The sequence below is a fragment of the Sceloporus undulatus genome, chromosome 6 (genome assembly GCF_019175285.1).
Source record: "Sceloporus undulatus isolate JIND9_A2432 ecotype Alabama chromosome 6, SceUnd_v1.1, whole genome shotgun sequence".
Taxonomy (NCBI): domain Eukaryota; kingdom Metazoa; phylum Chordata; class Lepidosauria; order Squamata; family Phrynosomatidae; genus Sceloporus; species Sceloporus undulatus.
The window spans coordinates 121,931,723-121,950,242 of NC_056527.1; the positions used below are offsets into that span (position 1 = coordinate 121,931,723).

At 43.8% G+C, this 18,520-nt stretch overlaps 1 protein-coding gene across 1 annotated transcript; it reads right to left on the reverse strand.

Moving 5' to 3' along the window:
- Positions 1 to 2,040: 2,040 nt before the first annotated feature.
- Positions 2,041 to 9,211, reverse strand: LOC121934740 (neuropeptide FF receptor 1-like). The gene is made up of 4 exons (XM_042475538.1): positions 9,042 to 9,211; positions 4,793 to 5,130; positions 3,688 to 3,787; positions 2,041 to 2,997 (listed from the first exon to the last, which is right to left on the reverse strand). The coding sequence occupies exons 2-4, from the start codon at positions 5,109 to 5,111 to the stop codon at positions 2,112 to 2,114; spliced, it is 1,305 nt and encodes a 434-aa protein (XP_042331472.1). The 5' UTR covers positions 5,112 to 5,130; positions 9,042 to 9,211; the 3' UTR covers positions 2,041 to 2,111.
- Between the last annotated feature and the right edge of the window lie 9,309 nt (positions 9,212 to 18,520).

Genomic DNA, 18,520 nt, shown 5'->3' on the forward strand with positions numbered 1-18,520 from the left:
ATTGTTTTGCAGACAACAGAGTGGACAAGAGGACCTGATCTGCAGAAACACCTTCAGGGTGGATTATGTTTGCTTCATGCATCATTACGCAGAACTTTGCTTGCTTGGGAGCAAGACAAAGCATTGCTTTGGGATTCATGATCACTATGACACACTTTGTGGGAAAGATAAATTGCCGCATCACTCCGCACCCCATAAATCTCAGCCTTTTGTTTTCACAGGTCCTTGTGGGTTGTTGATTCAGTGTCAGCCTTGCAAATCTGAGCAATGACAAGAGGCGGTTTGTTACACATTTAATGTGCTTGTTCAGTGAGTAACAACTTTTGTTTCCTTGCAGGGTATTTCCATTATTTTACTTTTTTGGCAAGGGATATTCAGGTGTCACCCAGACTTACAATAGCGGAGGCCTTTGTCTATTTACCCAGGCTTTTTAGTTTTGCTTTTAGCAGTCTCTTGTGTGCTTTTATATGGTTCTTTTAAAAGAAACCTTACCTTGGTTTTATGTGGTTTTTAGAAGCTGTTGAAGCAGTCCCAGCCCTGCTGTTGCAGCTAGTTGCTTTCTTCCCTGTCCATTTTAATTTCTGAGCCCCTTTGCTCTATCAGTTGAAGAGCGGCATACAACAAACACATTCAACAACTCAATATATACATACACACAAGAGCCAGCCCATGAGATTGGGGCTACATTTGGGATATAAACTAGGAGCTGTTTGGCTTGCGCATGCCATAACCTCCAACATTTCACACATGAAAACCAGGATGCGTAATGCCAAGCAATGTCAGAGCGTGATGTTTGTTTTCTGTTTGTGATGTGGACATGAACCCATGTTTCACAAAACATCTGTCCATCCTGTTCTTTTTTTGCTTGTAGAGCTTTGATACTTTATGGCTGACATACCTCTGAGTTTATCCCATTCTACCATATACATTAAAAATAGACTTTTTGCTTTCAATGAAGCCTGACGCTGACCACTAAATCTTCCACCCAACATCACATGCATGTTTCTTTATTCACTGTACAGCCACAGAACCAGCCACGCCATAAAATTCAGGTTGCACTTGATCCAGAGGGCTGAGTTCACCTCGATCCTGGGTTTTGCAAGCTGCCATTTCTCTGTTTTTAGCCTTCTTTCGTATTCATTGCTTCAAAGGTGCTGGAGTAGGGAGGCAGCAGCTGGAAGAATTTAGCAAAGCTAGTCCAGAAGAGGCTACAGACTCTCAGCCACGAAACAACAGGAATATGAAGCTGAAAAGTCAACTGACCGAAGTCCAGTGATATAAACAAAGGTACCATCCAGAAGGACTGTGCAAGGTTGCAGTGAAAAACAGCTGCCCATAACTGGCCATTCCCAGATCCCACAGATATCAACCAAAATGGCTTAGCTATTGCTTCTATACCCTCCAATGTTTCACAAATGAAAACGAGGACCAATGTGGTCAGGCAACATCAGACTGTGGTCAAGATGGCAAATGTTATAATGAGGAAGAACACACAAGCTAAGAGAGGTTGCAGCGGTTTGCTTTTGCCTCAGTCAACTGGGAAGGACCAGTTTCCTCCCGCATCTCCTCCTCTCCCCTTGAAGAACTGATTCAATGCAAGTTACTTTTGTACTTAGACCTCAGTTTGCAGCAAGGAGAGTAAGCTGAGGGGTAAAGTGGAAGGAGGTGGGAGAAACTAGGACATTTTTAAAGCAACTGAAAAAGTGAGACAACAGAGGATTAAGCAGGACTATCCCTGGCAAATGGGGCCAGTTGGTGGGTACATAGCTATATGGCCTAACACCAATAGGAACTGTGGTCTCCAAACATATCTGGCAATGTGCAGTGCCCCCCTGGTCTCACTTAACTTGTGTTTGTATCATGTGGACTGTATGGGCATTGGACAGCATTTAGAAGCAAAGAAAGGGTCTCTCTTTTTTAGGAGGAGCACAGTGTTTCCCTTTAAGGTCCCCTAGGCCCCTAATCTCCAACAGTTGCCCACCCTTGTTGCAGTCCATCATCTTTTGTTATCTCACTATATATGATACTGCAACATGTGGCACCCAAGGTTGGCATTGCCTACAGAGTGGCCTTCCGCCATCACCATTTGTCCCTATTTCTTCTCCGTAATTTTATGTGTCCATCTTGTCCCAAGCTTGGCTGGTCCCATGATAGGTCAAGATCTTGTCGATGTCTTCCAAGCCAAGGCCGGGACACTTGGGCGGGATGCTGTGGGAGAAGAGCGGGGCAGTGTTTTGCGTGTGCTGCGAGGACGTTGAGTTGGAAGAGGTGGCCTGGGCAAAGACTTTGTTGCACATCCCAAAACTGACTGGGCCCTGGGATTGCTCAGAGTAGGCCTCCTGGTGCTTCATCTCTTGGGAGCAAAGCTGGAACTGAAAGGCCGCCTGGAAGCCCCTCCGGAAGTTCTCGTTGTAGTAGCCGTAGATGACCGGGTTGATGCTGCTGTTGGAGAAGGCCAGCCAGTGGGCAAAAGGGAAGAAGTAACCAGTCAACAAGTCCAAATGTTCACTGGCCAGGTTGGTATAATCCACCAGCAGCATCAGAGTCCACAAAGGCAACCAGGAGATCATGAAAAGAAGAGCCACCAGGATGAGCATCTTGATAACCTTGACTCTTTTCTTACAAGTACCACGGGTCCGGGTGGCACAAGGCGGGTTTGCCGTCATGGGTGCAGTGGAGCTGCTGAGCTTCAGGCAGACCCGTCCGTACATGAAGATGATGAGCATCAAGGGCACCAGGTAAATGTGGATGAAGAGGATGGTGGTGTAGAGCTTCCTCATACTGTTGTCTGACCAGGCTTCGTAGCAGGCGTATAGCGGGTAGGTAGTGTTCTTGCCATCGCTGAGCACCATGTAGTGGTCTTCCATGCGGCCAACGGTGAGCATGATGGCAGATGGGCACATGATGGCTATGGCCAGGAGCCACACCACAACAATAACCACCATGGCCTTCAGAAGACTGAGCCTCTCTCGGAAGGGCAGGATGATGCAATGGAACCTACATGAGAAGAGGGAAGCCACAAAGATTAGCAAAGGCAAACAACCTCCAGCTGACATCAGGGTTCTCCAAGCTGAGGGGAGCCAAATTGTGCCAATGACCCATAGAGTCATTGAACTTGAAGTGTACATGCCAATGTTTTGAACAAATTTGTGGTTGTTGCGTGCCTTCAAATCATTTCAGACTTATGGGGACTCTAAGGCGAAGCTATCATTGGGTTTTCTTGGCAAGTTTCTTCAGAGCGGGATTGACATTGCCATCAAGTGTGACTTGCCCATGGTCACTCAGTGGGTTTCCATAGATGAATGTGGAATCAAACCCTGGTCCCCAGAGTTGCAGTCCAACCCTCAAACCACTATATCAGTGGTTCTCAACCTGTGGGTCGCAATCCCTTTCACAGGGGTCGCCTAAGACCATCAGAAAATGCATATTTCTGATGGTCTTAGGAACTGAGACACTGCAATGTTATGGTTGAGGGTCACCACAACATGAGGAACTGTATTAAAGGGTCACGGCATTAGGAAGGTTGAGAACCACTGCACTATGCCATGGTGGCTCTCCATCCATGTGCATAGCCTTCATCATTTGATCACCTGCCCCTAGCTCAGAGGTAGCTACTGGGTTTCATACAAGATCGTCCCCATCCTTTGCAATGCCCACATGGAAAGAAGAAGGAGATTTGAGCCTTACCTGTCCATGGCTATTGCCACAAGGGTGAAGACGGACGCTGAAACAGACATCCCTTGGACCAGGCCACTCATGGTACAGATAACCTGGTTGAATGGCCAGCCTGTTGTGGAAAGGTGAACAGATGAAGCAAAAGTTGAGGGAGCATTTTTGGGATTCGCAAGGAGCACTGTTGCTTTTGGTGTCCTTGTTTTCTCAGGTCATTTTCACTACTCGATTACATCCAAATCTGTCTATGGCTTTAAATTGTCTTCACTGTTTCAATTGCTTTTCAAAAACCTATTGTTTGAACCTCTACAGTTGTTTGATATGGTTTAGCCTCTTTGAATTTTTCTTGCTGTTTCATAACGTTTTAAACAGTTGACAATTGATTTTATCACACGTCACCCAGAGACCTTTGGATATGGGATTAAAATATTGGTTCATTCATTTGTTTAACTGATTAAACACTCTTAGTGGAGAAGGAGCTCATTCATAATGACATTTGTTATTAAAAACGCATTCATTAAACAACAGAGGGGATGTGATAAGTTTATTAACTGATGCAAACTTCTGCACTTGAGGCATTTTTTTAATGGCTTAGGTCACAAATTAATCTCTCATTGGAAAAGGGCCTTCTTCACTCCAGACTTCTTTGCATTTTCAACATGGTAGGACTGCCAGACTATTCAAACGCTAGCTATTGATCCTACGGGAAAGTCGGCATATAAATAAAACTTTATTTATTTATTTATTTATTTATTACTGATAAGGCCAAAACTGGGAATGGAAAACGAAAGGCTCCAATGCCCCTTAAATTTTAAAGAGGCTACAGAAGTTAGTGGGATGAGACTAAAAGCTAGTTTAATTGTGTGGATAGCGAGCATAACAATTATTTAAAATGAATATTTTAGGCATGGTTTTCATCAAGAGCAGAGATCCCGAAACTTTGGTTCTCCAGGTATTTTGGACTTCAGCTCCCAGAAGCCCCGGCCACCATGGGCAACATCCATGAATCCTAGGAGTTGAAGTCCGAAACACTTGGAGGATCGACGTTTGGGAATCACTGACCAAGAGCATTCCCAACCCCTCTGCTTTCCCAATGCTTTCGCCCAAAGGTTACTCTCACCTGTGATCAGGTTGTCCACCAGAGTAGTTGGCACACAAAAGATGCCCACCAAGAGGTCACTGATGGCCAGGTTGAGGATGAAGAGGTTGGTGACGGTGCGCATGCGCGGGTTCCTCACCACCACCAGGCAAACCAAGGAGTTCCCAGCCATGCACGAGAGAAAGACGACCAGGTACGCAACAATGAAAAGGGCAGCCACGACTGGAGTATGTTGGTAGTAAGGGAAGAAAGTGCTGTTGCTGTGACTTTGTCCCATCCGGGTCTCAGTCTTGTTGGCCCAGATTTCCTTCTGGGCAAAACCGCCTTCCTTCACTTCCATGCTCTTGGCTGCTGCCCGCCTGGAAAGCAACAAAGGCATTGATGTGAAATGTTTGGCTTGGGATTTAAAACACTAAAAACACTAAAAAGAAAATCCTTCCATTCCTTTCTTTTCACATTCTTGTAGTTCTCACTGCCTCTGTGTTCCTCTGCATTTAGAGAATATTTCTAATATTTCCCATTTGGAGGTGTTTATATATTCTGCCTTGGGCATCCTTTGGTCCCTTCGGCCAATTTATATCTTCTCCCCCTTTGGTCCCAGCTTTCCCTCACTTAATATCCCCAAATAAATATTGCACTACAACTCCCATCGTCCCCAAAGTTATAGTCTAACCCACTTGAGGAGCACAAGATTGGGAAAAGCTCTCGGAGGAAAATGCCCCATGAGCAGTAAGACCTCAAATAGTGGCTGAGAAAAACAGAGTAATGGGAAAGTCTTAGCAACTTTAATTAATGTTTCTTGAACAGTTGGATACTGAGAAATTAAAAGTAGGCTCTTAGGAAGCTATTACAACCGCATGTAATCTGCATAACAGGTTTATAATTTCTTTCATTATGAAACCTACGGAGAGTCGCCACCAAATCACAGCTCAAGGCTCCAAAGCATTCATTTCTTTTGACACATTATTAAAATCTGTCCTCCCGTTCTTTCCACTTCGGTACGATTGATCCGAAACAGCATTTACAGATTCACGCTGGCTTGATAAAGGCAGAATCTGATCTAATAAAGAAGAGGGGGCTTCGTCCCCAAAAGGCAACCCTCGCATCCAATGTGCCCACATCACTGCAATAGGAGTGATGCATGTGTGTTGTTGTTGTTATTGGGTGCCTTCAAGTCATTTCCGACTTATAGCAACATGAAAGCTGAACATTCATAAATCCCTGCTTTAGCACATGTGCATTTTCTGTCCTCAGACCTGGATTTAGAAACGTGCCAAACGCGACGGGTTTCAAGGAGACCTGACTGAGTCATTCCTTCCGAAAAGCAATCTCCCTGGGAATGCAAACTTGTGTTAGATTTGCAGTCCATTTCCCTCCACAGGCATCATGAAGATCACCTTTTATGCCTCATTTCCACATCCTCATATCCAAAATATAAGAGCAGCAGGACTTCCCAAAGGAACAGAGGAGCATGCTCACGGATTAAGGGATTTAAACTTTGATTCATGTCTGTGGGGTTGCTTGTTTCCCATCCACAAAATGTAAGCAAAACATCATGTGAAGACAGACCTGCTGAAAATGTTGATCTGTCCCCATCACATGTGCTTTGATTTCTACCTCTTTTCTTGCAATATGGGTTTTCCACTATGGCATGGTGGCATAGTGGTTTGAGCGTTGGAGACCAGGGTTCGAATCCCAGCTCTGACATGGTGACTTTGGGCAAATCACACTCTCTCAGCCTCAGAGGATGGCAGTGGCAAACTCCCTCCGAACTATCTTGCAAAGAAAACCCCATGATAGGTTTGCCGTAGAGTCACCACAAGTTGGAAATGACTCGAAGACACACAACAATAGCAACAGGAATGGGTCTTTTTCAAACCAAACTCTAATTCCTTCTGCAACCAGAGCAGCCGGCAGGGAGGTGAGTCATGGGGAGAAGGAAGGTTTAGTGGCATTTCATCCACACCATTTTAATACCCCCCTCCAGCCTCATCTGAACAGGAGCAGAGCAGATAAGACCTCGATACAAATCTGGCTTGATCCTCAAGTACTGCAGGGCGCAGTCAAGAAAAGACAGTCAGCGGAGTGGCATTTGAAATACTTGGCTGGCATCTGGGTAGCTGCATTCCTCAAAGATAGATGCCTCAACAGTCAGACTTGATGTTTACTTCCCAACGCTCAGTTGCAAAACAAGCATACTAAAGCAAGATGTCTTAATGAAGACAGTCATGTGCAATGACAAAGACATGTCAGATGGCATCCTTTTAGTGACTTACACATGTAACTTCCCTTATGTATGTGGTTGTTCTTTTTTGGCCATGGCATTAATGTTTCTTGGGCATAAATGCCCTAAAGGCCCAGATCTCATCTGATCTTGGACGCTAAGCAGGGTCAGCCCTGATTAGTACTTGGATGGGAGACCACCAACAAATGCCAGAGGCTTTATTTCAGAGGAAGGAACTGGCCAAAACCACCTCTGAGCCTAAGAAAACCCTATGAAATCCATGGGGTCTCCACATGTTGACAGGTGACATGAAGGCACACACACACAATAACATCTCTAGTCAATTGAGGAAGCAGAGTTGAATGTGTGATGCCCTTGTGTGTGTGTGGTGCCATTGTGCATTATGCCAATATGCACTGCGCATTGTGTACTGCACATGCAGATGTGCCTTGAGTATTGCAGTTGTGCATTCCACATTTGTCTGCATATTCAGCTGTGCAGTATTGTAAATTCACTCATGTACAACTGTCACATTGAGTATAAAGTTACACCCCATTTCCTTGACATAGGATCTTGGCTACTTCTCTCTCACTCTTTTTTGAACAACCTGTTGTTGTCAGTATATGCTCTTTGCCAATTGCAGACATGTCTAAACTTGGAAGTCAATCCCATCATGGCATTCACTGCAGACTTGCTTCCAAGGAGAGCTTTGGAGTCCTTAACAGTTTCCACTTAAAACCAAGTGTTTATCCCTTGCAAAAAAAGATCATTTTACTTTCAGGAGTTTTGTAGGGAAGTTCAAATCCCATGTTCTATCTTCAGACAATGATTTAGATCCCTATACATTTTCATGGGTTTTAACTTTATACTTAATGTGCTTTTGCTTTTGCAGGCTTGTAAGAAAGAGTGTGTAGAGCAGTGGTTCCCAACTTCTGTCTTCCAGGTGTTTTGGACTTCAACTTCCAGAAGCACCTGCCAATAGTTAGGAATTCAATGTTTGGGAACCACTGGTGTAGTGGTTTGAGCACTGGGACTAGGACTCTGGAGAGCAGGGTTCGAATCTGTGTTCAGCCATAGAAACCCACTGGGAGATCTTGGGAAAGTCACAATCTCTCAGTCTCAGAGGATGACAAAGACAAACCCCTTCTGAACAAATCTTGCCAAGAAAACCCTAAAGTAGGTTCACCTTGGATCGCCATAAGTCAGGAACGAAGGCACACAATAACAACAACAACAACAACAAAGAAGGTTCGGATCACATCTTGTATTGTACACTATTTTGCCTGCACTTTTTAACCCACTTACTTAAGAATGAACCACTACGAAGTCAGCAGTTCTAAGGAAGGCTGCACCAAAAGATTGCAACCCTGTACACACAGTAAGTAAGCTTCATGCAACTCAGTTAGCCTTCCATGGTGCAAGGATGGCGTTTTAAGAATTACATTTGCACAGTCAGGCGTCCAGAATAGACGTTTTACCATCGGAGAGATCTTGGGAATTCTTTATCTTAACAATTGGGGTGAGTTACTTGTGGTCACATCACATTTTTCATCACCAAATACTACCGGGGTCCAATTGCCAACTTTTCTCTCTCTCAAAAATACATATCTATTTCTTTGCAAGCTGAGAGTTTCCTTTATAGTGAAGGCTATAATCGATTTCACGTTGCATTTGCCTGCTATATTAACACTTCTGACTCCTGTCTCTCTAGAAGCAAATTAATATAAGCTTTCCTTTATGTTTGATCGGTCGTAATAAATTGACAAACGCTTTCCTTCACCTGCAACATCATTTGCCAGTCCTCTCCGGTCTTCCCCCCCCCCCCAAATCTGGTCATTTTATTATGGATACAATCAAATTTAAAGCTTGCTTTGCACTTGGTGTGGGAACCCAGATGTGTCTCCTCTCGAAACACAAGTTGATAAAAATTATTTGGATGGGGGAAAACACAACTTGGGGGAAAATGAGCCGGCCACAAAAGGTGCAAAATGCATTTATTTCAACCTTGCTTGTTTGGAAAGCATGCACTAGTTTTGTTCCTCTTACCCCTTCCAGCTCAGGCCATTCCAGACGAAGCCTCTTCCCTCTCTTCAGGTTGATCTTGAGGTCCTGAAGCTGGTTCTGCATTTACATCTCGCAGCAAAAGAGCAAGCGGATTGTTTCCAGGGATACAGAAAGATTTGGTTCCCAGCTGAACTCAAACCCTTCCGTCCAGAATATCGCTCACTCTTCCTGCAGAGGTTTTTCTCTTTTGCGCATCCATCGCTTTATAACCTGGGAGAAGGTAGTATGTGATGTCATCTGCCCACATGCAACGACAGACGCACAAAAGACACCCCCAGCCATTGTCACCACTTGCATCACACACTCATAGACACACACACACAGGTCTCTCTCTCTCTCACACACACACACACACAACTCACGTCTGCGTTACATGAGGACCTTGAAATGTGTGCATGCAGAATACCATTTTCCATCAGGAAAGGTATTACTATTATTGGTATTATTAGTATCGGTATAACTACATTATAATAATATTATTACTATAATAGTGATAACATCTGTATCCCTGGAAACAATCTGCTTGCTCTTTTGCCTGTGAAACATAAATGCAGAACCAGCTTCAGGACCTATACTATAATACTATAATATATAGTATAATAGTATTACTATGACTATAATAGTATTACTATTACTATAATAGTAATTACTATAATAGTATTACTATGACTAAGAGAGCCAACATGACTGGTCTGAGTGTTGGACTATGAATCTGGCCCCATACAGACAGATCAAAGTAAAGCTGCTTTGAGTCACTTTGGAAGTACGCTGTTCCAATGACGCATGCATCCTAAGAGTTTAGAAGCCATGCCAAAGCCATGATCCAGTCCTAAGGACTGGAGTGCAGCTTTGGCACAGCTTCTGGACTCTTGGGACGCATGCATCATTTAAACAGCATACCTCCAAAGTGACCCAAAGCAGCTTTATTTTGGCCTGCCTATATAGGGCCTCTGGAGACCAGGGTTCGATTCCCAGCTCGGCTAAATGGAAACCCATTGGGTGATTTTGGGCAAGTCACACTCTCTCAGCCTCATTTGAAGGCAATGGCAAATCTCCTCTGCACACATCTTGCCAAACATGAGAAAGTCACCTTACGGTTGCCGTAAGTGAGAAACGGCATGAAGACACACTGCAGTAACAAATTACTATGAGTATTTTATATTCCAACTTCCTCCCAGAGCTGGCACCGGATGCAACTCAGAAAAAACAGAACAAGTAAAAATATGTGTGTGAGAGTGAAAACATACAAAAAGCAATTGTTCCACCAAAATTTGTCTGTCTCTAGATGCTAGGATGTAGAGACAGCCATGGCAGAAGGCTGGACCAGGTGGCATTTGGGCTCCTTTTCACCCTACGATCCCATAGTCATCTTCATCCAGCATCTAGCTTCAATTCCGATAGCTTCAACGGGAAGCTTACTCAGACCGAAAGCATCCCCAAAGGGTCTGGTTCAGTTTGAACTTGGGGGGTTCATCTCTTGAGTGACACCTGCTTAGGTTCTACAAATGTTTTAGAAAGAGAGAGAATGGGAATTGGAGACAAGGGGCCATGATCTCCATTTTAATTGCAGTTGTTAAACATTCATCGGAGTTTGCCAAAGCAGAATAATTCCTTGGCAGGAGGAGAGCATGGAGCCTTTGAGAACAACAAGGGAGTGTCTCAGGGAGGATTTGCACAGACGAGCAACACACAATGGCCTATGAAGACGCCAGTAATTCCCAAACCGTGCGCTGGGATGCGCAGAAGCGCCAAGAGATACAACCCGTCTACCCTGTAAAATAATTAGAGAAAAGTCTCTGGAGGAGCCCAGACTTTTCAAACCTGTTGAGGAAGCTGCTGGCTGTTGTATTACTGAATGTTTTGTTCCCCCGATCTGGCCTTCTTTCAAAGCATTCCCCACCGGAGGCTGGACATAATAAATAATAACATTAATTTTATATCCTTGGCCTCAGGTGCAAATTGCTAATCCAGTCCGCCCTACAAAGGATCTAGGGGGATATAGTAGCCCTGAGTTGTTATGTTTTCCCATGGATGAAAACAAGAAACTGCAGAGATTCTCTCCAAAAGATAGCAAGGTGTTTGCACCTTTTGCAAAAATACTGCATCAATGTAATTGGTGCACCAAAATGGTGATAATGGGCAGAGGCAGCTGGCAATGGCTCCCATGTCAGAGGGATGGTAAATTTGATCTGGGTTTTGAAGTGTGTAAGGCATCAGCATGGTGGAGTGGTTTGAGCATTGGACTATGACTCTGGAGACCAGGGTTCGAGCCCTGGCTTGGCCCTGGAAACCCATAGGATAGGTGACAACTGGCTTGATAGTAATACATGTAAAAAAAGATCTGGGGGTTTTAGTAGACCACGAAGTGAATGTGAGTCAACAGCGTGATGCAACAGCCCAAAAGGTCAATGCAATTCTAGGCAGCATCAACAAGAGTCTGGTGTCCAGACTGAGGAAAGTAATAGTACCACTCTTCTGCTATATGGCCAAACCTTACCTGGAAGACAGTGTCCACTTCTGGGCATCACAGTTCAAGAAAAACATTGGCAAGGTGGGTCTTATCCAAAGAAGGCTGTAAAAGGACTGGAAAGCAAACCTGGCTAGGAATGGCTGGGTAGGATTAGCTTGGAGAAGACAAGGTTCAGAAGTGATATGATTGTTGCTGTCATTGCTGTTGTGTGCCTTCAGGTTGTTTCCAACTCATGGCGACCCCAAGGCAAACCTCTCATGGGGTTTCTTTGGCACGTTTCTTCAGAAGGGGTTTGCCATGGCCATCCTGTGAGGTTGAGAGAGTGTAACGAGCTATTTTAAAGTATATGAAGGGATGTTGTGCAGAACATGGAGCAAACTTGTTTTCTGCTGCTCCAAAGACTAGAATGCAAACCAGCGAATTGACACAGCAAGAAAAGGGATCCCATTTTCATCTGAACATTAGGAAGAAGACCCTGACAATAAGAGCCGTTTTACCGTAGAATAGACAACCTCAAAAGGTGGGCAACACTCCTCCATTGGAGGTCTTTGAACAGAGTTTGGATGGACATCTCTGTGGCAGAGGGTCAGTCTAGATTGCCTTGGGGTCCTTCCCAACCCAACGTTTCCATGATAAGCATCCCTATGAAACCAGGGGCCTCCTTCCAACACAGTGCGCGCGCGGTCTTTTGACAGTACACATTTATTCCCCCATTTATTTGTTTCTCTTATTGATTTTTCTTTTGCTCCCGGGGAATTCAAGGAGAAATCGATACACCTGTCATTGCGCCTTCTCCATTCAGGAGGAAACACAAAGGAAGGTAGACTGATCCATCCGTGGGGGATCCGGCATCAATTCCAATCCTAAATCAGATCGTCGTTGTGAATTTCACCCTTTGCAACAATGGGAGAAGAAAAGAAGATTTATAAAACAAGGAGGAGGCAAACCCTGCAATCTCTGGAGCAATGCCCTGTTTCTGCATGTTTGCATCCCATCAATATCAATTCCTTCTTTGAAAAGAAAAGTACCATTGGATTTTTAAGCTGTGGATACAAAAGAGAGATAGGAGGGACTGGAGACAGAAAAAGACGAGGGAATGTATAAGAGTCTCGGGACATAGGATTTGTAGACACTGCAGAAATAAAGCAGTTTTGCACCACTATCATTGTCATGGATCCATCCTGTGGAATTCTGGGATTTGGAGTTTGGTGAAGTATTCAGCCTGGTCTGCCAGAGAGCCCCGGTGCCATATAGAACATCTGCCAGTAGGAACATTTGGGATTATGGGACCTGTAGTCTAGGATTCTTGCTAGTATGATCAACAGTCGGTCACCTAGCATGACCAATGTTCAGGAATTATGGGGACGGTAGCCCAGAACTTGTGCTAGCATGATCAATGGCCAGGGATTATGGAACCTGTAGTCTAGAACATAGACTAGCATGACCTAAAACCAAGGATTATGGGACCTGTAACCTATAACATTGCAGGCAGTGCATTGGTGGATGCTGGGTTTATTAGCACTTTGGAGCCATTCTGCAGAGCTGTTCTGCAGCACAAAGATGACTCTGGCTTTTGGGGACCAGAGTCAAGATGATAGACTGTGCTTTCCCATATGGGCCTTTGAAGCGAAACCATGAAGAACATAATAACAAACAATCGTAGGAGTTATGCACCAAAGTCATCTGTAATGGACCAGAATGAGAACAAAATGAGACCTAACCATTGCGTGACCTCAGACAGCAAAGGGAAAGGGAAAGATCGCTCTCTTTTGTACCTTGGCTTTGATCATTGTCCCTCTAGAAGCAGCACTTTGAAAGATTTGTCCTTGCCTTCCTTCCTCCCACTCATCCTTTGCCTTCTTTTCTTACACACACAAAACCTTAAGTACCTTAGTGCTGGTAAATTGTAGTGCACTCTCTTCAATCCCAGGGCACAAGCAAACTGCTTTTAAGGCCTCACTCACTACTACCGTGTCCTTTGAAAGCAGAGCTTCGCTGATCTGCTCCATCCTTCCATTTCCGCAGAGGTTTTCAAAACAAAGAAGGCAAGCTTTCTATGAACCACAAGCCTCCAAGATCAAAACAAAGTGCTTTGAGAACATTGCTACTAGTCTTTGCATCAACCACCTGGACTCCATAAGTTCAGCTCAGCAATTTGGAACATGAGCCTTCTGGATTGCGGAGCCAATTTCGGCAATTGCTGCATGATTTTTAACGCCACCTCATTATTGTCGCTTAATAATAATTGTTGCACCTTACTATTGTTGCGTACTGGTTCGCTATGTCTTTGCAAACTGGCCTGGAAACTAGAAATAGTTGATATAATGACCACAGAAGAAATACATTAATTCAACTTAAGAATGAAGAAGTTGAAATACAGTGGGATCTTGGTCTCCACTGCGGTTTGGTTCCAGGACCCTTTGTGGATACCAAAATCCAGGAATGCTCAAGTCCCTTTAAATCCATGGGTGCTCAAGTCCCATTACAACGGTGTAGTAAAATGGTGTCCCTATATAAAATGGCAGAATCAAGCTTTGCTTTCTGGAATTTTCACACACACACACACACACACACACAAGCTGTGGATGCTTGAATCCGGGAATAAAGACTCCATGGATACAGAGGGCCAACTGTAGTTAAAGAGTTCCCATATTTAGGATCAAACATTGATGAGAATGGCGACTACAGCTAAGAAATCAGGAGACGACTAAGAATGGGAAAGGCAAGAATGAAAGAACTAGAAAAGATCCTAAAGTGTAAGAATATACAAAGCCAGAATTGCCCATTGTATTCCCCATCGCCATGCATGGATATGGGAACTGGACAGTGGGAAAAAGCAGATCAGAGAAAAATCAACTCATGTGAGAAGAGTGCTGAGGATACTGTAGACAGCCAAAAAGTAAAACAAATGGGTCCTGGAAGAGATCAAACCAGATCTCTCCTTGGAATCCAATATGATCAAACGAGTCTGTTGTACTTTGGCCACGTCATGAGAAGGCAACACAACAGAATGCAATATCTTAGAGATGGGATCCACAAAATTCACTTTTGTTTCATATACACCTTATACACATTGCCTGCAATGATTTTATGCAACATTTTAAATAATTTTTGTGCATGAAACCCTGTTGCTTATTAAATTCTCATTTCAGGACTAAGAATGAAGGCAGCAGCAACAAACAAACAGCCCAGATAAGTAAGATTAAAGCCAAACACTTCTCATTTCCAGTGTTTGGAGTCACGGCTGCCGAATGCCTTTCCTTAACTTCCAACGGCACAATATGTCTTCTCCCTTATTGAATCCCAGGCCCAATTGCTAAAAAGTTCCTTTTCAAGGAAGCCTCGGGCCTCTAGATTTTCTGCCGTGGCCACAAAAGGACTGACTTTTCCAAGTTGAGTAGACAAGAAACACAACGGAGGAGAGCGAAGACACAAAAGTGTCCGGACCCCAGCCTTGGCTGATGTATAAATCATGAGAAGAACAATGTAAACCCATAAGCCTCCCAGGGTTGCCTTGAAACACCTGACATTTCAGAAAGGAAATTACATGGAAATACAAGCAGATGAGAGGCGGATAAATGGCGAGCCGACCACAGGGACCCAAAGCGGAGCGCCTTGGGGCAGAGCGTTAATGGCATGAAAGGAGGAGGAAAATTTGCATCCGGAGATGCACGATCCAAACGCTATTGTGCAATCCCTTTTTGCCCTAGACTTATTATTGTGTTAAACCTTCCCAAAGGAGAAGGAAGGGAGGCGGCATAATGTCTCATCCCTTCCAAACCTTTCAGGGAACGCGTGGCCAAGCAACTTTGGAGCATGGTCAAGACTGCAAAAGTTATTGCAAAGCAAGGAGAGGCTTCAGCGGTTTGCTTTTGCCGGATCCGACTGGGAAGGGCAAGATTCCTCTCTTTCCCCATCTGTGGAAATTAGTTCAATACAAACTACTCTTGCATTTTGAATTCAGTTTGCAATAAGTAGGCTCAGGACAAACAAGGAAAGTGAGCAGAGGAAGAGAGAGAAACCAGGACAGTGGAAAATTATCGCCGCCTTGAGTCCCTACATTGGGATAAAGGCGGGGTATAAAAAAATACATTAATTAATTAATTAATTAATTAATCAATCAATGCTGATAAAAAAATCTGTTCCCCAAATTTCTAGCCTTGCAATAATTTAAAACTCAAGTTGAGCCATTAGAAATCAAAGTGTGGGCATGCAATTAATACTGATTAAGCCCTCATTGGCATCTGCAGAGTGTTTTAGTGCTCCGGCTTTCTTTCCCTTAAAAGAAAGCCATAACAAGGCACAGCCTCCACACTTTAAAACAATGGGCTGAGCGCATACATCAACATGGATCTGGAACAATCTGACATTTTAAAAAATGCAACTCTGAGGTTATTATTATTTTCCCTTGACATAACAAGGCAAGCTAATTGATTCCAAAAAAACGCTCCGGTTAACAGGGCTCTCGATGAATTAAGTACTCCAAAGACAGATCATTTTTCTCGGTAGGAAATCTTCAAGTGCGATATCAAAAAGGCTCCTGGGGAAAAGGGAGAAACTGAGAAACCTAGCAGTTTTGCATTTCAATTGCTTAAAAAATGTCATTTTTCTCTCTCCTGAACTACTACTACTGAAATTATTATTATTATTATTAGTAGTAGTAGTAGTAGTAGTGGCAGCAGTACTATATTTATTTATATGCTGCCCTTTTCCCCAAAAGTGGGACTCAGAACAGCTTACAATATTTAAAAAATTCATACAAAAAGAGCCCATTAAAACAGAATTAAATTGCTACAATATTAAAACAAATTGCACGTTAAAGCATTAAAATGCCATTCTAAAAGATTTTTAAAATGTTTAAAACACTTTAAAAATACTATAATCATTTTTCCCCCCTGTCCTGAATATACGATTTTGGGGAAACCCATTCATGCCACACTCTCTCAGCCTCAGAGAAAGGCAATGGCAAATCTCCTCTGAACAAACCTTGCCAAGAAAACCCCATGATAACCCCATGGCCATCCTCTGAGGCTGAGAGAGTATGACTTTCCCAAGTGGGTTTGCGTGGCTGAGCCAGGATTCGATCCTTGGTCTCCTGAGTCCTAGAACCTTATCGCACACATTATTTTCCCCATTATGGGAATGGGAAAGGGACACTTGTGGGCCGCATGCGACTGGGAAAAAAACAGATTTTACCGCACAGCAAAATCGTCGACAAAATGGCCCCGTTCCGTTCTGCGGCGCCAAGATAAGGTCCCTAGTCCAACGCTCAAACCACTAAGCCACCCACCAGCACCCTAAAAAGCCCTTTTCTTAATAAAAATCCATTTGCAAATCTTGCTGGAAAAGGACATTTTGAACCTAGAAAGGATCAGAAAGAAGGAGCCATCCTAGCTTCCAGTTCGAAAGAGTGGGAGCAGCCACCAAGAAGACCCTGTCTCCTACGTCCCCACACTTGTGCATTGTTCATGTGAAGGCAATGGGACAGAGGAGTTTATCACTCTGGGGCTAATTTTGGCATTAAAGAGAGATTAAAGCGCATTGAAGCGGAAATGGCAAGTAATTGCACAAATGATTATCACACACATTTGCGCAAATAAAGTGATATCGGAAATGCATTGTCACTGGAATCCCCAAAGTAAAAAGATGTGTGTTCATGCTTCTTTGCAGCCACTTTAATGGCGGGTTTTGTGTGACGTTGTGTGATATCATTACAGGGAATTATGCAATTTTTCCGGAATATTCACAGGATAAAGTCCCATGTGCGATAAACTCCAGAGAGAAGTACCTTCCCTGAAAAAACCTTAAAACCTGGGTTTCTTTAAGGTCTCTTCCTCCAGAGAAAGGTGAAGACTGAGCTTGGGAAAGTTACTTTTCCTTGCCCTATGACTCTCAGAAACTTGAGAGCGAGGAAAGTAGCTTTTCTAAGCTGTCTTGGTGTGTGAAGCCAAAGGCTTTCATGGCCAGCATCCATAGTTTTTTGTGGGTTTTTCAGGGTACGTGGCCATGTCTTGGTTTGTGTGTGTGGGAAGACCTGAATTGCCACAAGTCCATGTGCTTCATGCGCTTTCATCCAGGCTAAGAAATAACAAGACTTCCCCGCTAGATGCCAGCTGTGCCTGCCAGCGCACTAAAGGCCAGGATTTGAATTTTAATCGCTCTAACCAGCTACCCTGCCAGGCGAAACATGATGTTCTGTGAATATTAACTCTGTTCAAAGCAAGTCCACGCACTACAGAAGCCCCAGACACACACATACTCATACACACACATACACAACCGAGGCACATCCCAAACTGCAAAAAAAGGGACAAGATGTTTCATGCAGCCGCAACGCCAGGAATCGCCAAGGGAGAATTTGAGGTGACTTGTCTCACTCGTGCCCAAAAAAGTTGCATGGCATTTTGGCACATAAGGATATTTTTATCCTATACCTTTTTTAAAAATAAGGCAAATTGTTGGCCCCGGAGTTTGAAGAAAGCAATAATCTGCAAAAAGGTGGTAAAGAAGATTTTCTATCCATTTTAACCAGGATTGCAATGGGGCCAAAGAGTTGAAGCCCACCCACAGCCACAGGCCATAGTCCCAACCATCCCAATGAATCCCAAAGTGGGAGAAAAGCAGGATATAAATCCTGGAAATAATCAATAAAATATTTATTTGGTTCCCAGATTTGAGAGATCCTCTTCTCTGTTCCTAAGAGGACCAGGAGAACAATGTCAGAGTGAGAAAGATGTGGTTTGTTTATGCGCTGAATATATGCCCTGGGGCACAAAGAAAAGTATTCCGTGCCCAAAATGCAAAACATTGGGCATGACACACTGAGCGGAACCCAACCAGTGGCACACGCTTCAATATTACTTGTTCCCAAGTTGTTTCCAGTTTTTCTTTTCAATTTTCTTTTTGCAACAAGTAATATGCAACATAATAAGATTCTCACAATCCCACAGTCGCCGGAATTCCATCGCATTGAGCCATGGCAGTTAAAGTG

What these genes read in the sequence shown, in the direction of transcription:
- LOC121934740 (XM_042475538.1), bottom strand. Translation starts at nt 5,111, where the DNA reads ATGGAAGTGAAGGAAGGCGGTTTTGCCCAGAAGGAAATCTGGGCCAAC. An exon ending in GGTGGACAACCTGATCACAG is followed by an intron (nt 3,788 to 4,792) that starts GTGAGAGTAACC and finishes TTTCCACAACAG; the next exon opens with GCTGGCCATTCAACCAGGTT. An exon ending in GTGGCAATAGCCATGGACAG is followed by an intron (nt 2,998 to 3,687) that starts GTAAGGCTCAAA and finishes CTTCTCATGTAG; the next exon opens with GTTCCATTGCATCATCCTGC.